Source organism: Anolis sagrei, chromosome 11 (assembly GCF_037176765.1).
Source record: "Anolis sagrei isolate rAnoSag1 chromosome 11, rAnoSag1.mat, whole genome shotgun sequence".
NCBI classification, from domain to species: domain Eukaryota; kingdom Metazoa; phylum Chordata; class Lepidosauria; order Squamata; family Dactyloidae; genus Anolis; species Anolis sagrei.
The window spans coordinates 25,992,416-26,014,454 of NC_090031.1; the positions used below are offsets into that span (position 1 = coordinate 25,992,416).

At 46.3% G+C, this 22,039-nt stretch overlaps 1 protein-coding gene across 3 annotated transcripts in view; it reads right to left on the reverse strand.

The window, feature by feature from the left end:
- Positions 1 to 233: 233 nt before the first annotated feature.
- CLUH (clustered mitochondria homolog) overlaps positions 234 to 22,039 on the reverse strand; it is a 92,448-nt gene continuing 70,642 nt past the window's right edge. For all 3 annotated transcript variants that reach the window (XM_060756960.2, XM_060756959.2, XM_060756958.2), the window contains exons 17-26: positions 21,318 to 21,402; positions 20,870 to 21,023; positions 19,397 to 19,536; positions 18,995 to 19,075; positions 17,161 to 17,286; positions 14,982 to 15,103; positions 14,386 to 14,479; positions 12,556 to 12,690; positions 11,475 to 11,548; positions 234 to 4,048 (exon numbers count right to left, since the gene is read on the reverse strand). In XM_060756960.2, the coding sequence (XP_060612943.2) occupies positions 3,895 to 4,048; positions 11,475 to 11,548; positions 12,556 to 12,690; positions 14,386 to 14,479; positions 14,982 to 15,103; positions 17,161 to 17,286; positions 18,995 to 19,075; positions 19,397 to 19,536; positions 20,870 to 21,023; positions 21,318 to 21,402 (1,165 nt within the window). In that variant the 3' untranslated portion in view covers positions 234 to 3,894. The remainder of the gene's footprint in view (positions 4,049 to 11,474; positions 11,549 to 12,555; positions 12,691 to 14,385; positions 14,480 to 14,981; positions 15,104 to 17,160; positions 17,287 to 18,994; positions 19,076 to 19,396; positions 19,537 to 20,869; positions 21,024 to 21,317; positions 21,403 to 22,039) is intronic.

The following is a 22,039-nucleotide window of genomic DNA, read 5'->3' on the forward strand; positions in this document are numbered from 1 at the left end:
ACACCCTTGTTCCAGATGTCTCTCTGGCCATGTTGTTTGCAACGAAAACAACAGCACAGCCATGATGGCTGAACGACAGTGGACAAAGCCCAGTGCTTTAGATTCCTGCACACAATTTGGCTCAACAGATCCAAGGCAGGACCTTCATCCCCTTGTCCTGAAAGGAAAGACGAACCAACGCAACCAAGATTGGCAGACAGCAACACTCGGAATGAAAAAAGGACCCACAATGGTTGAAGGGTGGGATGAAATTTTGTTCTTTATTGAAACACTTTCCAAGAAGGATAATTCGATGACTTCTTGCCCTGACTTCCAGACCAAAGGAAGTCCTCTTCCACCTTGCATTTGGTCACTTTAACCCAGCGGTGTCAAACTTGTGGCCTTTCAGATGTTTGGAAATCCAACTCCCAGAAGCCTTCGCCAGCTTGCCCAATGGCTAGGAATTCTGGAAACTGAAGGCCAAAAGGCCTGATGGGCCACAAGTTTGACACCACTGCCTTTGGCCAAGCGCAAGTGACATTCCTAACCCTCTTGTTCCCTTGCCAAAACAATTGTGCGCAAGTTTTGAATTTTGCCATCCAGCCAGTCCCCGCTGTTATGGCAGCCAGTCCAGACACATCTAATTCGGCACCTATATGACTTTAAAAACCTCCCATAACTGGTGAGGTGTCACTGGTGCCGCCAGGGATGGACTGGTTTCGGAAGCTGGAGAGTGACATGCTCTCCATCTCCTTACTTGCCAGCCCCGTTCAAATAAGCAGCGATAATCACCCGCACACACACAGATAGGCATATATTTGGAGTACAGTGGGCAATACAGGAATTATTATTGCAAAAGTCGACCAAAAAAAGCAGCAATACAAAAGGTGCTTTTAGGAAGAGAGGGTCGGGGATCCAGAGACAAAACGCCTTGGCAAGGAAGAGAAAAAATGATCATAGAGACACATTCACCGGTCAGCACTAGCGAGGATCTACAAACACGGCAGATCCCAGTAGGAACACTTATTTTTGAGGGATGCTGAAACAGAAGGGTGCCTTCCCCGTAAAACAACATTCGAGCCCCTCAAGGGGAAAACGCGAGCAAGGCCAAGACCCTCCACCACCATCTTCTTCTTCTTCCAGTGCGAAAGTACAGTAGAGTCTCATTTATCCGACCTTTGCTTATCCAACCTTCCGTCTTATCCGATGCCCCCTTTTTCCTCCAACAATTCTCCTTCAATTAAAGGAGTGCTCCCCAACTCTCTCTACATTTCCAATAAGTGAAAAGGGTAAGACAAGGAGGAGGAGGAGGAGCGAGGAAAGGGGGGAAAGAGGCAAGACTGGAAGTGGAAGCATCCTTCCTCCTTCCCTCTGTGATTTCCACACTCCTCTTCCACATCCGGACACTTCCTGCCGGACCGCTCTAGCCCCGAGGTATTGCCTTGCCTTAACACTTTGAGTCCCTGTTGTTAGTCGCGTCGGATGGGTAACAGGACTGCGTATTATCTGACATTTTAGTTTATCTGAAATTCTGCCGGCCTACCATATATTCTGGCGTATAAGACTAATTTTTAACCAAAGAAAATCTCAAAAGTTAGGGGTCGTCTTATATGTGAGAATCATCTTATACTTGGGAGTAGTCTTATACGCTGGAGTAGCCTTATGCCTGGAAGTCATCTTATATGCGGGAGTAGTCTTATACGCCAGGAGTCATCTTATAGAGTGGGTGCTGAAACTTCCAATCCAGATTGGAGAATCTGTGGTTCCTGCATATTGTGGGTGGAACTCAAAAATGGCAATGGCTGTGTCCCTGCGACTGTATGAAAGCATTAAGGGCGACGCTGTACAAGTACGGTAGAAGAAAATCAATTCTTCTACGCTCCGGGTCCCACAATCCCGAACCGCCCCTCTCTGTCCCGGGGGATTTGTTTTGTGTGATTTCACACACACGCAGCCCCTCTGGAAGAGGTGTTGAGGGGTGCCTCACCAGGAAGGTGTAAGTAACTGAAGGGTGGAGCAAGTTGCAGGCATCCGGGGCGCCAGGACTATGGAAAAAAGAGATAGAGTGACTCTAGGTCCAGAAAAACCCAATCTTTTACCTGTCTGGCCCATCCTTGTATCCTATTACTGTACCTCCTCCTCTGTCTCTCAGATCTCGCTCCTGAAGACTGCAGTGAAGCAGTGCTGGTGCGCATGTGCGAGATCTGAGAGGCAGAGAAGGAGGTACAGTAATAGGAAAATTACCATATTGAAATCAAATCTGATGCTTTTTAAAAAATTATTTGGTGTGTGTTGGAAGAGGGATAGTTTTATAAAACGATTATATCCCAAACTCTATATTGTAACTGGAAAAGGTGGCATATAAGACGCCCAGTTGTCTTATATGCCGGAATATACGGTACTTATGTCGGATAAGCAAGACTCTACTCTACTTGGAAGATGTCTGCCGTCAGCGAAAGAAGAAAGCGAGGGGAGAGAAAGAAAGAAGCTTTGCTTGTAGGTTCATGATTCTTGCTTTTTAATACATTCACAGATCAACCTCGGAAACAGAAAAAGACATTGATTCGACCTGAACTGCCTGAGCGCCCGTGACAGCCATATCGTTGCTTCTCCTCCCTTGCCCTGAATCCTACGCCATGCAACGCTCCGGGTCCCACAATCCCGAACCGCCCCTCTCTGTCCCGGGGGCTTGGTTTTGTGCGATTTCACACACGTGCGGCCCCTCTGGGAGGGGCGTCGAGGCACTGGGGATATTCCCCGGCAAAAAGAGAAGGGAGACGGACAAGGTGCTTTGAGAAGAAGGTGGCCCATCTATACGGCCACTTCCTCACTTCCACAGCAATAAGATTCAGGGGCATCTTTGGACAATGGAAGTTATGGTGGGTTATGAACACCCATTGGCATGCTATGCCCATGTTTGCACTATTTGGACTCTTCTTCCCGGACATACCCAATATCCCCTTTCCGACAGGCAGGACTCCCATGCTATGCCCATGCTTGCACTATTCTGACCCTTCTCTCCGGAGATACCCAATATCCCCTTGCCTATAGTGCAATGGTGTGCCAGCATGACACGGTGCTGCCCGCAGCTGGTAAAGCCACCATAATGGCTTCAAAAGAGCCCCATTGCTCCTCTCCACTGTCTCAGCTGCTATTGTTTACAGTCTGCCAGCAACAAATGGGATCTGAAGAACTAACTTTCTGTAGCCTTTCTTGCTCCTGCCCTGGGCTATGCCACATTGAATAAAAATTTGGATTGCCAAAATAATAAACAGGGAAACAAAAAGCAACTGGGACCCGCACGGAATCCAATGGCTCTCTCCTAGAGGCGAAGCAAAAAATAATAATTCCCCTCCAGCGTTTCCTCAAAGCCCAGCCTCTCACATAGACGTTTAGATAAAAAATATGGCAGAATCTACAATTAATCTATAATATTTATAGTGTCGTAATGAACCAGGGCAGGGGAGGGAGAGAGAGGATGCCAAAACTGGAGCAACAGGACGGGGGGCAGAGCCTCCTTTCCCCACAAGTGTCCTCTGAAACCAACATAAAAATGACCTGAGAAATGTTATTATAGCTCCACTTGGGATTAAATCTCTTATATACACAGCAGAAATGGCTTGGTGGTTACATAAACACATATATGTGGGTCTCTCCTGCCCCTCTTCCTCATTCTCAAAGCATGGCCGCCTCTCAAGGGAAGGGAAAGGCTTTGGGCACCGCCTCCAGCAGCCAGGACAGTTAGGGCCAATTTCTCAAAATTTCGTTCTTTTGCATTGTGTATTCATTGTACCAGTGCAAATCAAAATAAACAAAAAATAAAATAAAATAAGATAAACCACATTGCCAAAGAGAAGCTGCCCGAACGAGGCCAGGTTCCATTGCAAAAGGGCTGGCTTACTACAACTTGCTAGACTAGGGAGCTGGGGAGGCCAAAGGGCTCCCTTCGGCCTCCTTCTCTTCCGGGGGATTGTCTTCCGCCTCCGGCCGCTCTCCTTCGCTCTTGAAGGCCTCCTGGAGCTGCTGCTGCTGCTGCACCTCGGCTTTCAGGTTCTCCAAGTCTTTCTGGCTGCGAGGAGAGAAGCACCAAGAAAAGGGGGTCACGTTGAGAGAGACAACGGGGGAGGAAAGCCCCAAGAGGGCAGCCAGTGGGGTGGATGCTTCGGGAGAGAGAAGGCCAAGGAAAACACAGGAATCAGGTGTTCAGCAATCCAATATTATAATGTAATGCCAATATACTACTACTACTACTACTACTACTAAATTATAATTATATATTTATATTACATGTAATAATCTATCTATATAAAAATGCTCTGTCCGTAATGAGTACCTTAAAAACAAAAAAACTATGAGGCCAAATGACCCCAAATTATCAGGTTCTGTTCCTCTATTAGTTGGGTTTCTCACATTCCTAGTATTTCCCTAACCAATGCAGCATTTCTATTTATTAGCAACATTTATATGCCGCCCTTCTCACTCCAAAGGGGACTCAGAGCAGCTTACAAGTTCTATGTAAATACAATATATTATATTATTAGTATAGCACAGTATTAGTACCTAACACTCCCATAATGTACTATCCCACTATACTGTAATATTACATGTAATATAAAATATATAATTATTATATTGTATTTTATTAGCATATTGTATTACATTATAATATTATTACCAATATTTTATGTGAATACAATATATTATTATATTATAATAATTATAATATTATTATCAATATTATATGTGTATACAATATATTATATTATTAGCACAGCATATTAATATTATATATTGCTAAATTGCACTATACTGTAATATTGTTAGTAATATTACATGTAATATAAAATATAGAATTATTACATTGTATTTATTAGTATTATATTGTATTACATTATAATATTATTACCAATATTTTATGTGAATACAATATATTACATTATAATAATTATAATATTATTATCAATATTATATGTGTATACAATATATTATATTATTAGCACAGCATAATATTAATATTATATATTGCTAAATTTCACTATACCACTATACTGTAATATTGTTAGTAATATTATGTAATATAAATCCCACGATACTGTAATATTATTAGTAATATTACATGTAATATAAAATATATAATTATTATATTGTATTTTATTAGTATTATATTGTATTACATTATAATATTGTTACCAAATTTTATGTGAATACAATATATTCTATTATTATATTATAATAATTATAATATTATTATCAATATTATATGTGTATACTATATATTATAATATTAGCACAGCATAATATAGTGTTATATATTACTAAATTGCACTATACCACTATACTGTAATATTATTAGTAAAATATACAAATCTTATATTGTATTATTATTAATAGTATAACTGCGTTTTTTTCCTAATCAAATATTTTTTAGCTGTCTGCTGTTTTAAAAATGCAAGTTGCTTACCTGTAACTGCGTTTCCACGAGTGATAGTCTGTGAAATTCGCACATAATGGGTTTTATTCTGCGCATGCGCAGCTGTTCGGAACCTTCTAGAATTTTCAAATAGAAACTTTTGATTGGCGGACGCCCCGCCCAAACTCCCCATACTATAAATGCCCAAGGCGGGAACCTCGGCTCAGTTCCGCAGCCGCTATCAGCAGCTATAGAACAAGCATGACTACTGCGGGGAGGTCGGGCGGGGATGTGCGAATTTCACAGACTATCACTCGTGGAAACGCAGTTACAGGTAAGCAACTTGCATTTCCCCTTCGTGTAGTCTGTGAAAAACGCACATAATGGGTGAAATAACAAGCTACCAACCTTTGGAGGCGGGAGTCATGCGACACTGGAAAACAACACCGCTCTGCCAAAAGCTGTATCCTTCCTCGCCATCGCATCTAGCCTGTAGTGGGCAGCGAATGTTGACGAATTGGACCACGTCGCTGCCTTGCAGATGTCATCAATTGGAATACCCCTCAGGAAAGCTTGTGAGGTTGACACCGCCCTTGTGGAGTGGGCGTGGATCTGCTGAGGGGGCTCTTTCTTTGCCAACAGGTAAGCAAGTCTGATGGTCGAGACGATCCACGAAGCGAGGCGTTGGGAGGAGACAGGCAACCCTAGAGAGTCCTGGCGGTATTTCAGAAAAAGTTTGACTGACTTTCTGTGAGGTGCAGTTCTGTTAGTGTAAAATGCTAGAGCTCGTCTGACATCTAGCGAATGCAGTGAAAACTCCAAAGGGGAAGAAGGGTTTTGGAAGAAGGCTGGTAGGGAAATGTCTTGTGAGAGGTGAAATTTAGACACAACCTTTGGCAAGAAGTCTATGTCTGGTCGGAGGACCACCTTCTCTTTGTGGAATCGCAGGTAAGGCGCATCGACTCTCAGCGCACAGATTTCACTCACTCTCCTGGCCGATGTAATGGCCACGAGAAAGGCCGTCTTCCATGAGAGATGCGAGAGGTCGCATGTGGCCAGTGGCTCAAAGGGTGGCTTGGAGAGTTGCGACAACACCAGTTCTAGACTCCACGCTGGGGAAGGGGGTACGACAGGTGGGTGCAAGTTGGAGTACCCCTTAAGGAAGAGCCGTATCATGGGGTCATGGAAGCACGATGGGCGACCCGTTTGTCTCCAGTACCATGATAGTGATGCCAGGTAGCATTTAATGGAGGATAAAGAGAGTCCTTTGTTGGACAAGTGGACCAGAAAGTCCAGTATGACTCTCGTCGGGGCTTCCCAGGGGTCAACATTTAGGGGCTTGAGGTATTCCCTGAAACGTGCCCATTTGTACGCATAGGCCTTCTTGGTAGTGGTCTTCTGGGCTGCTGCGATTATGCCCTGGACTGCCTCCGAGAGAGGGGCTTGGCTCGGATCCTCCACGCTGTGAGGCGTAGCGAGGCTAGGTCTGGGTGATACACCCGGCCCTCCTGGATCGAGAGGAGGTCCGGTCTGTCTCGCAGATGGAGGTATTCGCCCCTCGAAGCTGTGAGGAGGGGGGCGAACCAGTGCTGGCGCGGCCACCAAGGGGCGACCAGTATCACCTCCGCGTTGTCCTCGATCAATTTGGACAGCACCCTGGGAATCAGTGGGATTGGGGGAAAGGCGTATAGCAGGCCCGGTGACCAGGTGAATGTGAATGCGTCCCCCATGCATCCCTGGGTCGATCCGGGGCGACGTCTGGCACAAAACGTGTCGCACTGTGCGTTTACTGGCGACGCAAACAGATCCAGGGTTGGTTGGCCCCAATGGTGGGACAGGAACCGGAACTCGTCCCGATGAAGTTGCCACTCGTGATTTGATGTCTGAGTTCGACTGAGGGAATCGGCGAGAGTGTTGTCCTCTCCCGGGAGGTGCACTGCCGTGAGATGTATTCTTCGTGGGATGCACCATTCCCATATTGCTGTGGATAAGTTGAGGAGGTCGGAGGAGCGCGTCCCGCCTTGCTTGTTTATGTAACATTTTACAGTTGTATTGTCCGTGAGGAGCTGTACAGCGCGCCCGGTGATATGGGGCTCGAAAGCACGTAGGGCCTTCTGGACGGCTAGGAGCTCGAGATAATTTATATGGTAGGATGCTTCCTCGTGAGACCATCTGTCGTGCACTGTCAGATTCCGGAGGTGAGCCCCCCATCCTTGGTTGGATGCATCTGTTGTGAGACAGTGGGATGGGCGCGGTTGTCTGAAGGCCATGCCTGCAAGGACGTGCTCCTCCCATGTCCACCATCCCAAGGACTGCAGGACCTGATGCGGTGGGTACAGGCGGATGTTCTGGCTGTCGCGTTGGGGCTTGAATGCTCTGACGAACCAATGCTGCAGCGGGCGCATCCGCAGCCTCGCAAACTTGATGACCGACGTTGTCGAGGCCATGTGCCCGAGCAGAGATTGGAAGGCCCACGCGGTGGCTCCCCCTTGTGTGCAGATGTCTTCTATCGCTAACTTGATGGCCTGGAAACGGTCTTGTGGTAGGAAGGCCTTTTCTGAGATGGAGTCTATGGTAGCACCGATGAATTGAATGCATCTTGAAGGATTCAGGTTGGATTTCTCGAAATTGACGATGAGGCCAAGGCTCTGTAAGAGAGACAGAGTGTAGGTGAGGTCCGATTGAAGCTGAGATCTCGATTCTGAAGTTATCATCCAATCGTCCAGGTATGGGAAGATTGTTATTCCCCTTTGTCTCAGGTGCGCGGCTACCACCGCTACGCACTTCGTAAAGACCCGAGGCGCAGATGTAAGTCCGAATGGTAGGACATTATAAGAAAACAGCTGGTCGTCTACTGCGAAACTTAGGAACCTTCTATGGTCCTTCCTAATCGAAAAATGAAAATACGCATCGCGGAGGTCAAGAGTCACGAACCATGACCCTCTCTGCAACAACGGGAGGATGTTCGCTAGGGTGATCATGCGAAATTTACGAGGCTTTATGAAGAAGTTGACATCTCTTAAGTCCAGGATGGGGCGGAGGCCTCCGCCTCTCTTTGATATCAAAAAATACCTGGAGAAAAAACAGTCTTTAGCCTCTGTTGGGTGGATCCTGGAGATGGCCCCTTTCTCCAGGAGGGTTGAGATCTCTTCAAGGAGCTGAGGGGAGGATGGTGTTACCTTGATGGCTCCCACCGGGGGCCACGATTCGAATTCTATAGCATAACCTCGCTCCACTATGGAGAGGACCCAAGAGTCCGTGGTTATCCTCCTCCACGCGTGCAGAAAAGGGGCCAGGCGGTCCCTGAAGGTCCCCCGCTGGAGGGATGGGAGGCTGTCATCACAACAAACAGAACTAGTAAACGGTGAACTTGGCTGAACGGTGCCAACTGTAGAACTTGAAACTTGAGAAACTGTTGAGAAAGATGGAGATCTACTTCCAGCCCAAGGGCTAGAAGCGGCGCCTCTGGCGCTCGGGTTGTTTACCTCCGCCGCGTTGTTGGCCCCTATACGGGAGAGATGGTTTCCTGGCGGCCGGTGCGGGGGCCGCAGGGCGTTGTCGTCCTCTATAGGCTGGAGGGCTGTAACGTCTTCGATGTTGATGAAAGCGGCTTGGCCAGTATTGTCTGTGGTGCTGCGACAGATAGGGAGAGAAACCATACTTATGAGCTGTCTGTCTCATCTTCTGGGTATGCTCTAGTTGGGAGTCCGTCTCTGGGTTAAAGAGGCCGGACTCGTCCATTGGGAGGTCCTCTATCACTGTCTTTGCTGACTGCGATAAGCCCGAGCCCCTCAGCCAGGCGTGGCGGCGCAAGGCCACCGCTGTCGCCAGAAGCTTGCCCGCGGCATCGGCTGTGTGTTTGGCCAGGTCTTTTTGAAAGGAAGCCAGAAGCATAGCTTCCTGATGGAAGGCTTTCGCCAGCATCTGCTCGCTTGGTGGGAGCATGTTGAAGTATCCTGCTATCTTGCCCCAGAGGTGTTCTTGGTAGCCTGCCATGTAAGCCCCGTAATGGGCCATCCTGGAGGCGAGGCAGGCCGAAGCGTAGATCTTCTTCCCCAACATTTCCAGCTTCTTCCCTTCTTTGTCCGAGGGGGTGGATTGGGATCTTTGGGATGGGCGAGGCTGGCTAACATCCACTACGATGGAATTGGGCTTAGGCTGTTTGGCAAGCCACGGCGCAGCTGAAAGATCCACTTTGTAGAGATTTTCTGCGCGCTTGGGTGTAGCGGGCACTGCCGACGGGGCAACGCCCTCCGCTTTGCTGAGCTGCAGGAGGAACGGAAGGGAAGGCAGAACAGTCGTTGGAGGGTCGTGTTGTTTGGAGGAGGGAAACATCGGGTCCTCTACGACCTTTGTAGACTGGGGTACCAACAATTGGAGGGCCTTTGAAAGCCTTATCAGCAAGGCAGAAAAACCTCCGAGCTCCTCCGCGGAGAGTGCTTCTGAGTCAGGTTGTGGCTCCGGGGGGGAGTGGGGGCGGTCTTCAGAATCCGAGGAGCCCGAGAGAAAAACAGCATCGGCCCTTGGAGTAGCAGCTCTCGGTGCCGAGGGCTTAGGTGCCGGAACCGAGGGGCCCGCAGCAGGTGGCGCTGGAGCTGCGCTGGGCTGGCTGGGTTGCTGTACGTCTGCTCGTGACGGTGCCGCCCCCGTCTGAGTGAGGCTTGTGCTAGGGGGCGTGGCCGCTACAGGAGGGAGGGAGTGGTCTGCGTGCTCTGCGTATTGGCAGCAAGAAACATGGCGGCAACAGCCTCTTTCCATATGAGGAAGGGCATACTTATAATGAGCGCGCTCCCTGAGGCATCTAGGGTGGTGGCACTCCGGGGAATAGTCCCCTTCATAGTAAGATCCGGTCGGGCTGCGGGAACGTGAGCTCCATGAGCTAATAGATGGAGATCTGCGTCGGTGCCGATGCACGTGGCGCGGCCGGCGCTCCAAGGAGCGTCCTCTTCCCCCATCTCCCCTATGCACTATTGGTGGAGAGGGGGGGTCTCGGCCCTGCTGAGGCAGCCCAGGAGGGGTTGAAGACTGCCCTGCTTCTTGTACGACCACAGGTAAGTCGGCAGTTGGGGGCCCCGTGGCTAATATTGGGGCTCCTTGGGGCGCGCTGCTCAATGGGGGTTCTTCAGCAGGGGAGAGCGTTGGAGGGCTGGGCGCCATTTCCTCCGACCTCGCTGCCTGGTCCGCCATTTTTGGCGTTTCTCCCCGCGCCCCTGCGGGGGCATCGGCGCCTCGCTGGGCTGCGCCTCTCGTTGCATGGGGACTCGGGGGCGAATTGCCACCGAGTTGCCCCTTCTTCTTCCCCTTTTTGAGCCCATCCTTGTGCTTATGGGAGGTTTTCCCTAGTTTCGGCGGTTTGGGCTTTTTCGCGGGCCCCGGCCGAGAGTCGTCCCCCGTTTCCTGCTCCTGCAGGGATAGCTGGGAGGGAGCTAGCCCCGAATCCCGGTCTTCCTGGGGCTCCGAAAGCGCCTCTGATGCCGGGCGCTTCTCCGCTCGGGTGGCGGCAGGGGCTAAGGCCCTTTCATACAACAGGGCTTTGAGCCTGGATTCTCGGTCCTTCCGGGCCCTGGGAGTAAAAGCCAGGCACACCTGACAGGATTGGGGCCGGTGGGATTCCCCTAGGCAAAGCAAACACATGGCGTGCCCGTCTGAATCGGGCACCTTGCCGCCGCAAGAGCTGCATTTTTTAAAGAATGAGGTGCTCATTGCGAGATGAGGACTGGCCTGAGAGTAGTCAAAGAACGTTCCGTGGTCGATGGGCAGGAGAAATTCACAAATCCGAAGGCTTTCCGAGTTCAAAAGAGTCCAAAAGAGAGCAAAAGAATAGTCCGCTAGTAACTCGCTAGAGAGGTTCCAAACGCTGCTGATCGCGGAAAAGGAACTGAGCCGAGGTTCCCGCCTTGGGCATTTATAGTATGGGGAGTTTGGGCGGGGCGTCCGCCAATCAAAAGTTTCTATTTGAAAATTCTAGAAGGTTCCGAACAGCTGCGCATGCGCAGAATAAAACCCATTATGTGCGTTTTTCACAGACTACACGAAGGGGAAATATGTTACCCAGAGTGAACCATACCATTTTGGGTCTGTTTACCTGATTGGAATGAAGAGAATCCCGTTGATAATATTCAACTGCTCCAAGACACTGGCCATACTGGGAGCTGTGAACTGGAGGTGGAGAAAAGAAGTGGGGAGAGGCGAAAGTCAAAATTTACTTTCCCACTAATATAATAATAATAATAATAATAATAATAATAATAATAATAGCCCCTGGTGGCGCAGTGGGTGAAACCCCTGTGCCGGCAGGACTGAAGACCGACAGGTCACAGGTTCGAATCCGGGGAGAGGAGGATGAGCTCCCTCTATCAGCTCCAGCTCCTCATGTGGGGACATGAGAGAAGCCTCCCACAAGGATGATAAAAACATCAAATCATCCGGGTGTCCCCTTGGCAACGTCCTTGCAGACGGCCAATTCTCTCACACCAGAAGTGACTTGCAGATTCTCAAGTCTCTCCTGACATGACAATAATAATAATAATAATAATAATAATAGAATTTATTTTTATTCCGCCCTTTTACCCTTAGGGACTCAGGGCGGATTACTGCATTTACACACATAAGCAAACATTAAATGCCTTTACAATCATATACAATGAGACACACAAACATAAGCAAAGGCAGAGGCTTCTCCTTTCATTTCCGGCTTCTGGGGGCGGTACTCATTTCTGGCTCTAGGTGCTTTTCTCCATTTTCAAGCCAAGGAGCCTTCACCATAACCTCCTGGTTGTGTGCCCAGCAAAATTGCTTGGAGTGTCTCTTTGCCTTTTCCCACTGAAGTGGTATCTATTTATCTACTCACATGGCATGTTTTCGAACTGCTCGGTTGGCAGGAACTGGAGCTAACAGACAGGAGCTCACTAAATCTTGTGAATCGAAATGCCAACCTTTAGGTCAGCAGTTTAGGTCAGCAGCTGAAGAATTAAGATGCCAATGAGATCCTATGTTTCACCTACTAAGGGTGAAATAGATGGCTTCCAAACCCCGCTTTCATTGAAGGTGGCTGTGTGCCTTTGAGCCATTCCTAAAGTTTTGGGTCTCCAGGTCCCCAAAAATGGCCTCCTAATCAAGTTCTTGAACATAGCAAGACCAAGTGTCGGTGTTAAGGCTCAACTCACTTTCAGCGGCATAATGTTGGCGTTGGATCCGTTCTTGTAGATCTCGTTCATTGTGCGTTGGAGGGCCACGGCCTGCTGAGTCAGGTACTTCAAGTACTCAGAGCTTTCTTTGGTCTTCTCGTGATGCTCACCAAGCTAGTCACAAAATACAGATCATCAGTCACGGGGAAAGGAGAATAGATTGGGCCAGAAAGGTCTGTTGGGGCCCATCCTCATCTTTCATGGACTGCCCAAAATGCCTATCTTTGGGAAAGGAAAAGCACTGATTTGAGCCACTGGAGGCTCTCTTGCTAATATCTCCAGATAGTACCACAAAAGTTACAATTACATTTAAACAGGCTAATGTTATATTTCCACCTCACCTTCCCTAATAATAATAATAATTATAATGAGTTACAGAATGAACACGCCAAACTCCTCGGATTCAGATAGAGTTATGCAGCATAATACTCCTGACCGCACAATCGTGTTAAAAAACAAAGTATGGATCATCGATATTGCAACCCCAGGTGACAGCAGGATTGCAGAGAAACAACAGGAAAAGCTGACACGATATGAGGATTTAAGAATCGAACTGCAAAAACTCTGGTACAAGCCAGTAAAGGTGGTCCCAGAGGTGATTGGCACACTGGGTGCAGTGCCTAAAGACCTTGGCCTGCACTTAAACACAATTGGCGCTGACAAAACAACTGGGAAAGCTGACACGATATGAGGATTTAAGGATCGAACTGCAAAGACTGTGGCACAAGCCAGTAAAGGTGATCCCAGTGGTGATCGACACACTGGATGCAGTGCCTAAAGACCTTGGCTTGCACTTAAACACAATTGGCGCTGACAAAATTACCATCTGCCAGGTGCAGAAGGCCACCTTACTGGGATGTGCACGCATCATTCGCCGATACATCACACAGTCCTAGACACCTGGGAAGTGTCCAACGTGTGATCCAATTCAACAGCCAGCAGTGTCTGCTGTGGACTCATCTTGTTGTGTTTCAAATAATAATAATAATAATAATAATAATAATAATAATAATAATAATAATAAAACTGGAAAAGCTGACACGATACAAGGATTTAAAGATCGAACTGCAAAGACTCTGGCACAAGCCAGTCAAGGTGGTCCCAATGGTGATCGGTACACTGGGTGCTGTGCCTAAAGACCTGGGCCTGCACTTAAACACAATTGGTGCTGACAAAATGACCGTCTGCCAGCTGCAGAAGGCCACCTTACTGGGATCTGCACGCATCATTTGCTGATACATCACACAGTCCTAGACACTTGGAAAGTGTCCAACGTGTGATCCAATTCAACAGCCAGCAGAGTGTCTGCTGTGGACTCAACTTGTTGTGTTTCTAATAATAATAATAATAATAATAATAATAATAATAATAATAATAATCACCATCATCTTTATTTATACCCCGCCACTATCTCCCCAAAGGGGACTCAGGGCGGCTAACATGAGGCCAAGTTCAAAAATACAATACAAAATACAGGCAACAAAATTTCATCAGAATAAACTACGTAAAATACACAAAGAAGCAAATAAAATACACAACGAAGATTGACATATATAAAATCAAACACAATGGGCAGGCCAAATGGACGATAAAATGATAAAACCCTGGATGAGGTAGGAATAGAAAGAGTGTAATTTAGAGGAGCCCAAAAAGGATAAACAGTGGGGTTTGACTTTCAGTTTTCTCCTTGTGTTTTGACAATTTTCCTATCACTGGTTCATATTTGATTACATTAAAAAAACAACAACAAAGCATAAATGAAACGAATTGAGGAGATGGATGCTTGAACCGAGGGAAGGCCAAACATACCTGATTCTTATAGATGGTGTAGCCTTCCTTTTCGTGCTGCAGAGCAGATCGGAATTCAGCTTTCCTCTCGTACACTCGGGCGACCAAGTGGTGGCTGCAGGAAAGATGGAGAAGGGAGAGAATAAAACTCTTCTGTTGTTCTGGCCAGAGTGAAGAGAGAGAGGGACAGAAGACAGTTCCATCTTGTCTCCTGTGCTTTACTAATAATATAATATAATATAATATAATATAATATATTGTATATAGATATAGTATTTATAATATTATAATGTAATACAATATAATACCTATAATAATAATACAATATTATAATTATATATTTTATAGAACACGTAATATTACTAATAATATTACAATATAATGGTATAGTATAATATAGTAATATATAATACTAATATTGTGCTATGCTAATAATATAATATATTGTATGTATATATATCTTGTAAGCTGCTCTGAGTCTCCTTTGGGGTGAGAAGGGTGGCATATAAATGTTGTAAATAAATAAATAAATATTGGTGGAAGGATGTATATCAGAGTAGACACTTATGGGTTGTCTACTTTGGCCTCTGAACTCTCAATAGAAGTAGAGCGCTCACCTCAGTGCAACTTTCAGGGACTTGCTGCCATGGTACTTAGAGGTGATCGTGAGCGCGTTCTCCAGAAACCGCAGGGAGAGGTCATACTCCATCACTCCATGGAGGACCAATCCGATGTTGTTCTAGAGAGAAGAAATCAGATATGGTTAGACAAGGTAGGGGCATGCTCAAGGGTAGGTCTGCCCACATCCAAGTTACCAAAGGCTGGGAAACCCAGCATGGAAGTTGCTCCATGATGGATAGGTCACGGAGCAGCTGAAAGGCCCTCCCTCTATCCCAGCTGCTATTGCCCTGGCCTCTGAAGGTCCATCATACATAGGCTTAAGAGCAGAAGGAAGGCACCCTATCCAGCCACTGCCACTGCCCTGGCCTTGGAGGAAGAGAAGAACTGCCATTGAACTGGCCTCAGAAGAAGTAGCACGACTGTCACTGCCCTCAGAAGAGGTAGGTACAGTTCCATCATGCCTAGGCTCAATAGCAGAAGAAAGGTCCTCTCTCCAGCCCAAATGCCACTGTCCTGGCCTCAAAAGGGGTAGGCACAGCTCTATAATGACTAGGTCCAAGAGCAGAGGAAAGGTCCTCCCTCCATCCTGACTGCCATTGACCTGGCCTCAGAAGAAAAGGCAGACATAGAATCTAGGCTTAAGAGCAGAAGAATGCACCCTTTCCAGCCACTGCCACTGCCCTGGCCTTGGAGGAAGAGAAGAAGAGCTGCCATTGCCCTGGCCTCAGAAGAGGCAGGCACAGCTCCATCATGCCTAGGCCCAAGAGCAGAGGAAAGGCCCTCCATCCATCCCAACTGCCATTGCCCTGGCCTCAGAAGAGATAGGCAGAGCTCCATCATGCCTAGTCCCAAGAGCAGAGGAAAGGCCCTCCATCCATCCCAACTGCCTTGGCCTCGGCCTCAGAAGAGTAAGGCACAGCTCCATAAATGCCTAGGCCCAACTGCCACTGTCCTGGCCTTCAAGGAAGAGAGCAGGCCATGCAGCTCCGTCATACCTAGGGCTATAGAATCCTAGAGTTGGAAGAGACCTCATGGACGATCCAGTCCAACCCCATTCTGCCAAGAAGCAGGAAAATTGCATTCAAAGCACCCCTGACAGATGGCCATCCAGCCTCTGTTTAAAAGCTTCCAAAAAAGGAGCCTCCACCACACTCCGGGGAAGAGAGTTCCACTGCTGAACGGCTCTCCCAGTCAGGAAGTTCTTCCTCATGTTCAGATGGAATCTCCTTTCTTATTGTTTGAAGTATAGCTTCTAAGTCCAATAGCAGCAGTAACAATTATAAGGTGTTTACAAGGGAGTTTTTTTAAAAGTGAGACTAGCTGTCCCCTGCCACACGTTGCTGTGGCCCAGTCTGTGTATATGTGTTTTGTGTGTGTATGTATTTGTGTATATATATGTTTGTATATATTTGTGTGTTTATATGTGTAGTTGCATATTGTGTATATGTGTGTGCTTCTCTATATGCATGTTGTTGTTGTTGTTCATTCGTTCAGTCGTCTCCGACTCTTCGTGACCTCATGGACCAGCCCACGCCAGAGCTCCCTGTCGGCCGTCACCACCCCCAGCTCCTTCAAGGTCAGTCCAGTCACTTCAAGGATGCCATCCATCTTGTCCTTGGTCGGCCCCTCTTCCTTTTGCCTTCCACTTTCCCCAGCATAATTGTCTTCTATATATGTCTATATAATTGTCTTCTATATAATTGTCTTCTCTATATGCATATTTGTGTGTATATATGTGTGTATGTATGTGTGCAAGTGTGTATATATGTATATTTGTGTGTGCATGTGTATATGTATGTATATATGAGTGTGTATATGTGTATATTTGTGTGTGTTTGTGCATATATATACGTGTGTGTGTGTGTATGAATGTGTACATGTGTATGAGTGTATTTGTATATGTATATATGGTGTATTTTTTGGGTTTTTAAGTCTGTTCCGCTGGGATTGTGTGCGTGTGTGTTGGGGTGATGGACACTTGTTGGACTGTTAGGTGTCTTGTGTCTAAATTTCGTGTCAATTTGTCCAGTGGTTTTTGAGTTATGTTAATCCCACAAATGAACATTACATTTTTATTTATATAAATACCAAAAATACCATTGTAAACAGTGCCAACAAGGAAGAAAAAAATAAGCCTGAAGAAACCACAACGGATGCCCCAAGGTATCTACTTACATCTAGGAGAGCCATTTCTGGGTGATCTTCGCCAAACACCAACAGCATGAGGTAGCGTGCGCGGTACAGTAAGTTGAGGGCTGTGCTCAGCTGGCTATTTGCAAAGCAGTACAAAGCAAGGTGCATCTGTAAAGGAAAAAGAGGCACCGTCTCAAGGCAAGCCTATCCTAAAGGCAACAGGTCCTACCTGATCTTGGAAGCTAAGAAGACCCAAGCCCTGGGTAGCAATACAAGGTGGTGTAGGCTGTTTTTCAGAGGAAGGGACTGGTAAAACCACCTCTTTCCTTCCCTAAGAGGACTTTATGAATTCCATGGGTCGTATGGATTGGCTGAAGCTAGGTGAAGTGGCCCTCTGTGGTGTCAATTATAATAAAAATTGTGCATGTGTGTATGTGGCAGGGATGTCCCGTGATACAGACAGCATCTGGCCTCCACAAACAACTTTAGCCTACAGTACTGGGGAGCCACCAAAGCACTCCCTCCATTGACACTACAGTGAGCACCTCATCCCAGTGTTCCTTTCTCTCTCCATTGGTGTGGAATTTGCATGACCCCACCCACTGCCTCTCCATTAACCCTTTCCTATTCTTTTCTATGGTACACAGCAAACAGAGGGATTGATCAGCAACTGAACAGACTAGAGAGGTCTGGGGAGAATTCACCATGATTTATAGGAGTTTTATGTACCGGGATGTATAGTTCACCTGCAATCTAAGAGCATTCTGAACCCCACCAATGAGGGACCTGGAACTAACTTGTTACACAGACCCAACATGGCCAAATTTGCGCATTGGCGAAGTTTGGGGGTAACGGACCTTGACATCTAGGAGTTATAGTTCACCCGTATTCAGAGAACACTGAACCCATGTGATGATGGATCTGGACTAAACTTGGCACATCAATTCAACATGACCAACTCGGAATACTGGTAGACTTTGGGGGTGATTGAGCTTTAATAATAATAATAATAATAATAATAATACTTTATTTATACCCCACCACAATCCCCCTGATGGGGACTCAGAGCGGCTTACATGAGGGCAAGCCCAAACAACAAATTACAACAGAGTAAAGCGAAAATGCAGACTGAAAACGCAAATAATCAACAACATCATAATTACATATGATGTAACTCTGGGAATTACAGTTCACCTGTATTCTGTGAGCACTCTGAACCCCACCAATGAAGGTTCTGGACCAAACTTGGCACACAGACCCAACACTGCCAACTTTGCATACTGTTGGACTTTGGGGCGATTGATCTTGGCATCAGAGAGTTATAGTTCGCCCATATTCAGGAAACACTGAACCCAGCAAGTGATGGATCTGGACCAAACTTGGCATACAGACTCAACATGGATAACTGTGAATGCTGGAAGGCTTTGCAGGTGATTGACCTTGGCATCAGAGACTTATAGCTCACCCGTATGCAGAGAATACTGAATCTAGCAGATGAGGGATCTCGACCACACTTGGCACACAGACCCAAGATGGCCAACTGTGCATACCGGCGGGGCTGGGGGTGATTGACATTGGCATTAAGGAGTTATAGTTCACCTGTATTCAGAAAACACCAAACCCAGAAGGTGACGTCTCTGGACCAAATTTGGCATACAGACCCAAGATGGCAAACTGTGAATACTGGTGGAGTTTGGGGAGGATTGACCCAAGATTTTTGGGAATTATAGTTCACCCACATCCTTATGCATTTTCTCATGGGAGCCTGGAAAACTCACAGAAACCCAAGGTCTAGTGTGTTTGAGGGTGAGAGCAGAGTTCATGGGAAGGGGGAAAAGTAGACTCTTTTGAATCCAACTCCCTGAAAGTTACTTACATATTCTTGGATGGTGTTGGGGTGCTCAATGCCAAGGACTCTCTCACTCATTAGCACCGCTTTCTGTTGATTACTTAAGGCCTAAAAAAGGACAACAGAAGAAAAAGGCCCAAAGGTCTCATGTCAGGAAACCAAGGTGGAAGATTTTCCAAGCAGATTATCTAAGAAATATAGGACGTTTTGCTCCCTCTGATAGCTTCTCATTTCAATCCATGGGGAAGGGTGTCTAAGAAAACAATAACAACAACACTCTTGTGCCCTAATAGATGCCTGAAGTCCACTTTGGCTACCTTATCTCCTAGCTGAGGAATCTAATTCCACCTTCATTGCCCATCTATGTATCTGATTCATGCCCAGTTGGTGGGCTTCCCGGGGGCACATCACTGACCACTAGCTCTATACCTCTGAATAGTCCCCCATGATGTAATTCAGGCGGGCCAAAAGCCGCAGGCAGGCACAGATTTCCACGTGCATCGCACCATACACATTGTTGAACAGGTTTAAGGCCTCGCCAATTAGCTCGCATCCTTCCTTCAGGAAACCTGAGATACACAAAAGGAAAAAAACAACAACACATTTCCATCAGTTTGTGTATAACGCTGGAACTATTCAATAAGAATGACAGAGTTGGAACATTATTTATTTATTGATTTACAGTATTTATATTCTGCCCTTCTCACTCCACAGGGGACTCAGGGCGGATTACAATGCACATATACATGGCAGACATTCAATGCCATAGACACATAACATATACAGACAGACATTCAGAGGCTATTTAACCTTCCAGCTTTTTCATGAGGGTATTCTGGCCACCAGGGGAGCTGTTGCTTCACCATCCATTTGTGACACTGATGAAGTACTTCCTCATTCTTTGCATGCTTGCTGGAGATTTTTATGGCATCGTAAATTAGCCTCCCCACATTAGCCTCCCCAAGCCCAACAACAGATCAATAAAACAAGAAAGCAATAAACAATACAATACAATACAATTAATATAAATCACATATAAACAATAAGCAATAAGTACAGTTCAGACTTCAGTAAGATATATGCTTAAAGACTCCTTTGGACTATTGATTCTAAGGAAAATGCCCTGTGTTACCCACACAGAGAAACTACTACAAATTCCTATAGTAACTGGATTCATAAGCAGAGTGCCTGTGTGCTGTGTACATGAAGTTTTGTGAGTAAACCAACTCTGTTACTTTTAAAGGAGACTGTTTATTTTGTCTCCTAAGAGCATGATTTAAAGAAAAATATATTTTTAGGGAGAGTAGATGTCTTTTGGGCAACTAAGGGAACACTTTTGAAACTCTGCTGAATATGTGTTTTTGTGCATTGGCATGTCTTTGTCCCTGGCAGTTCAAAGACATACCTAGGTACATCAGTTTAATAGCTGAGAGACCTAATTGCCTCGCATGAATGCTGGTTTCAACAGGTTGTGAACGTCTAACAAGGTCGTGCCATAGGTTTTTAATCCTTGTGTGTTATTGTTTATACGTGATCTATATTAATTGTATTGTTTTTGTTTATTGCTTTTCTACCTGTAGAATAATAATAATAATAATAATAGTAATAATAATAATCTTTATTTATACCCTGCCACCATCTCCCCAAAGGGGACTCGGAGCGGCTTACATGAGGCCAAGCCCAGCAATATATTATAGCGACATAAAATATAAACAACAAAATAAATAAACCAATAAAGTAAAATGAACGGTACAAAATAACATAATGGAAAATAAAACACAGTGGCCGGGCCAAATAGTCATGGTGGTTCAGTGGACATTATCTCTAGGTTGCCCATCTTTGCAGCCAGAATGAAATCTGGAAGAGGCCACTTCACCCCCGAGGCCACTGTCAATTTCCTACCTTGCTGTACTTTTGCCTGCCCGCTCTGGAAGAAGTGGAACGCGTCCGAAGCTTTGGGGTTGACGTGTTTCACAACTGGGAAAATGTTGAGGATGTCTTCCTCTGTGAACGTTGGCTTGTGTCGGTTATCAAAGTTATACTCTTTCAGCAGGATCTGAAACACACAGATGCATGCATGCTACAGCCAGAGCATCAAAACAGCCCTGGTTCATTCTTCTCCAATGTCGGATGCTGCTAAAACTTTCTAGCTAGGACATGGGTGTGAAACTCAATTTCTTCAAGTTTCATGGTCACCGTCAAAGAGTCGTTGAATCCATGGATGGAGAATCCATGGCTACAGAAGGCCAACTATAATTCTTTTTACATAGTAGGGCATAAAGTCATTGCCAATGGGTTCCTAGCTTGGAAAGAAAACTGTCCGGAGAGGTTTAAGAATGATTGTCCGCACCTGGATTCCAGTTTTGAGGGAGATCTCGCGGAGGAGGGTAATCTTCTGCAAGCTGTAAACCTCCACTGCTTGGTCAACACTCTCGCTGGAGAAAGGGAAAAAAAAGGATAGATTTATGGAAGCTGCAATGTATGAAAAGGGCTGAGACTCATTGCCTGGTGACCCTTTCAGGGGACAGGGGCAAAAATGTCAGAAATATTAAAAATTAACTAGGTATTTTAATTAGAAAAATGTGAATCAAGCATTGAAAGGGTTAAATGAATGCAATAACTCAGTAAAAGCTGCAGTTCTATATAAGCAGGTGTGCCTGTGGCTCAGTAGCTATCAGTCTGAGGTAAACCTCAGTGGGAGAAAGTCCCAGTCTATGAGAAGGCCTCACAGTGTGATGTAGGCCTTAGTCTGTGAGAGAAGGCCCCACAGAGTGAGGTAGACCTTAGTCTGTGTGAGAAGCCTCTGTGTGAGGTAGGTCTTAGTCTGTGAGAGAAGCCTCTGTGTGATGTAGGCCCCACAGTGTGAGGTAGGCCTTAGTCTGTGAGAGAAGCCTCTGTGTGAGGTAGGCCCCACAGTGTGAGGTAGGCCTTAGTCTGTGAGAGAAGCCTCTGTGTGAGGTAGGCCCCACAGTGTGAAGTAGGCCTTACGCCTGTGAGAGAAGCCTCTGTGTGAGGTAGGCCCCACAGTGTGAAGTAGGCCTTACGCCTGTGAGAGAAGCCTCTGTGTGAGGT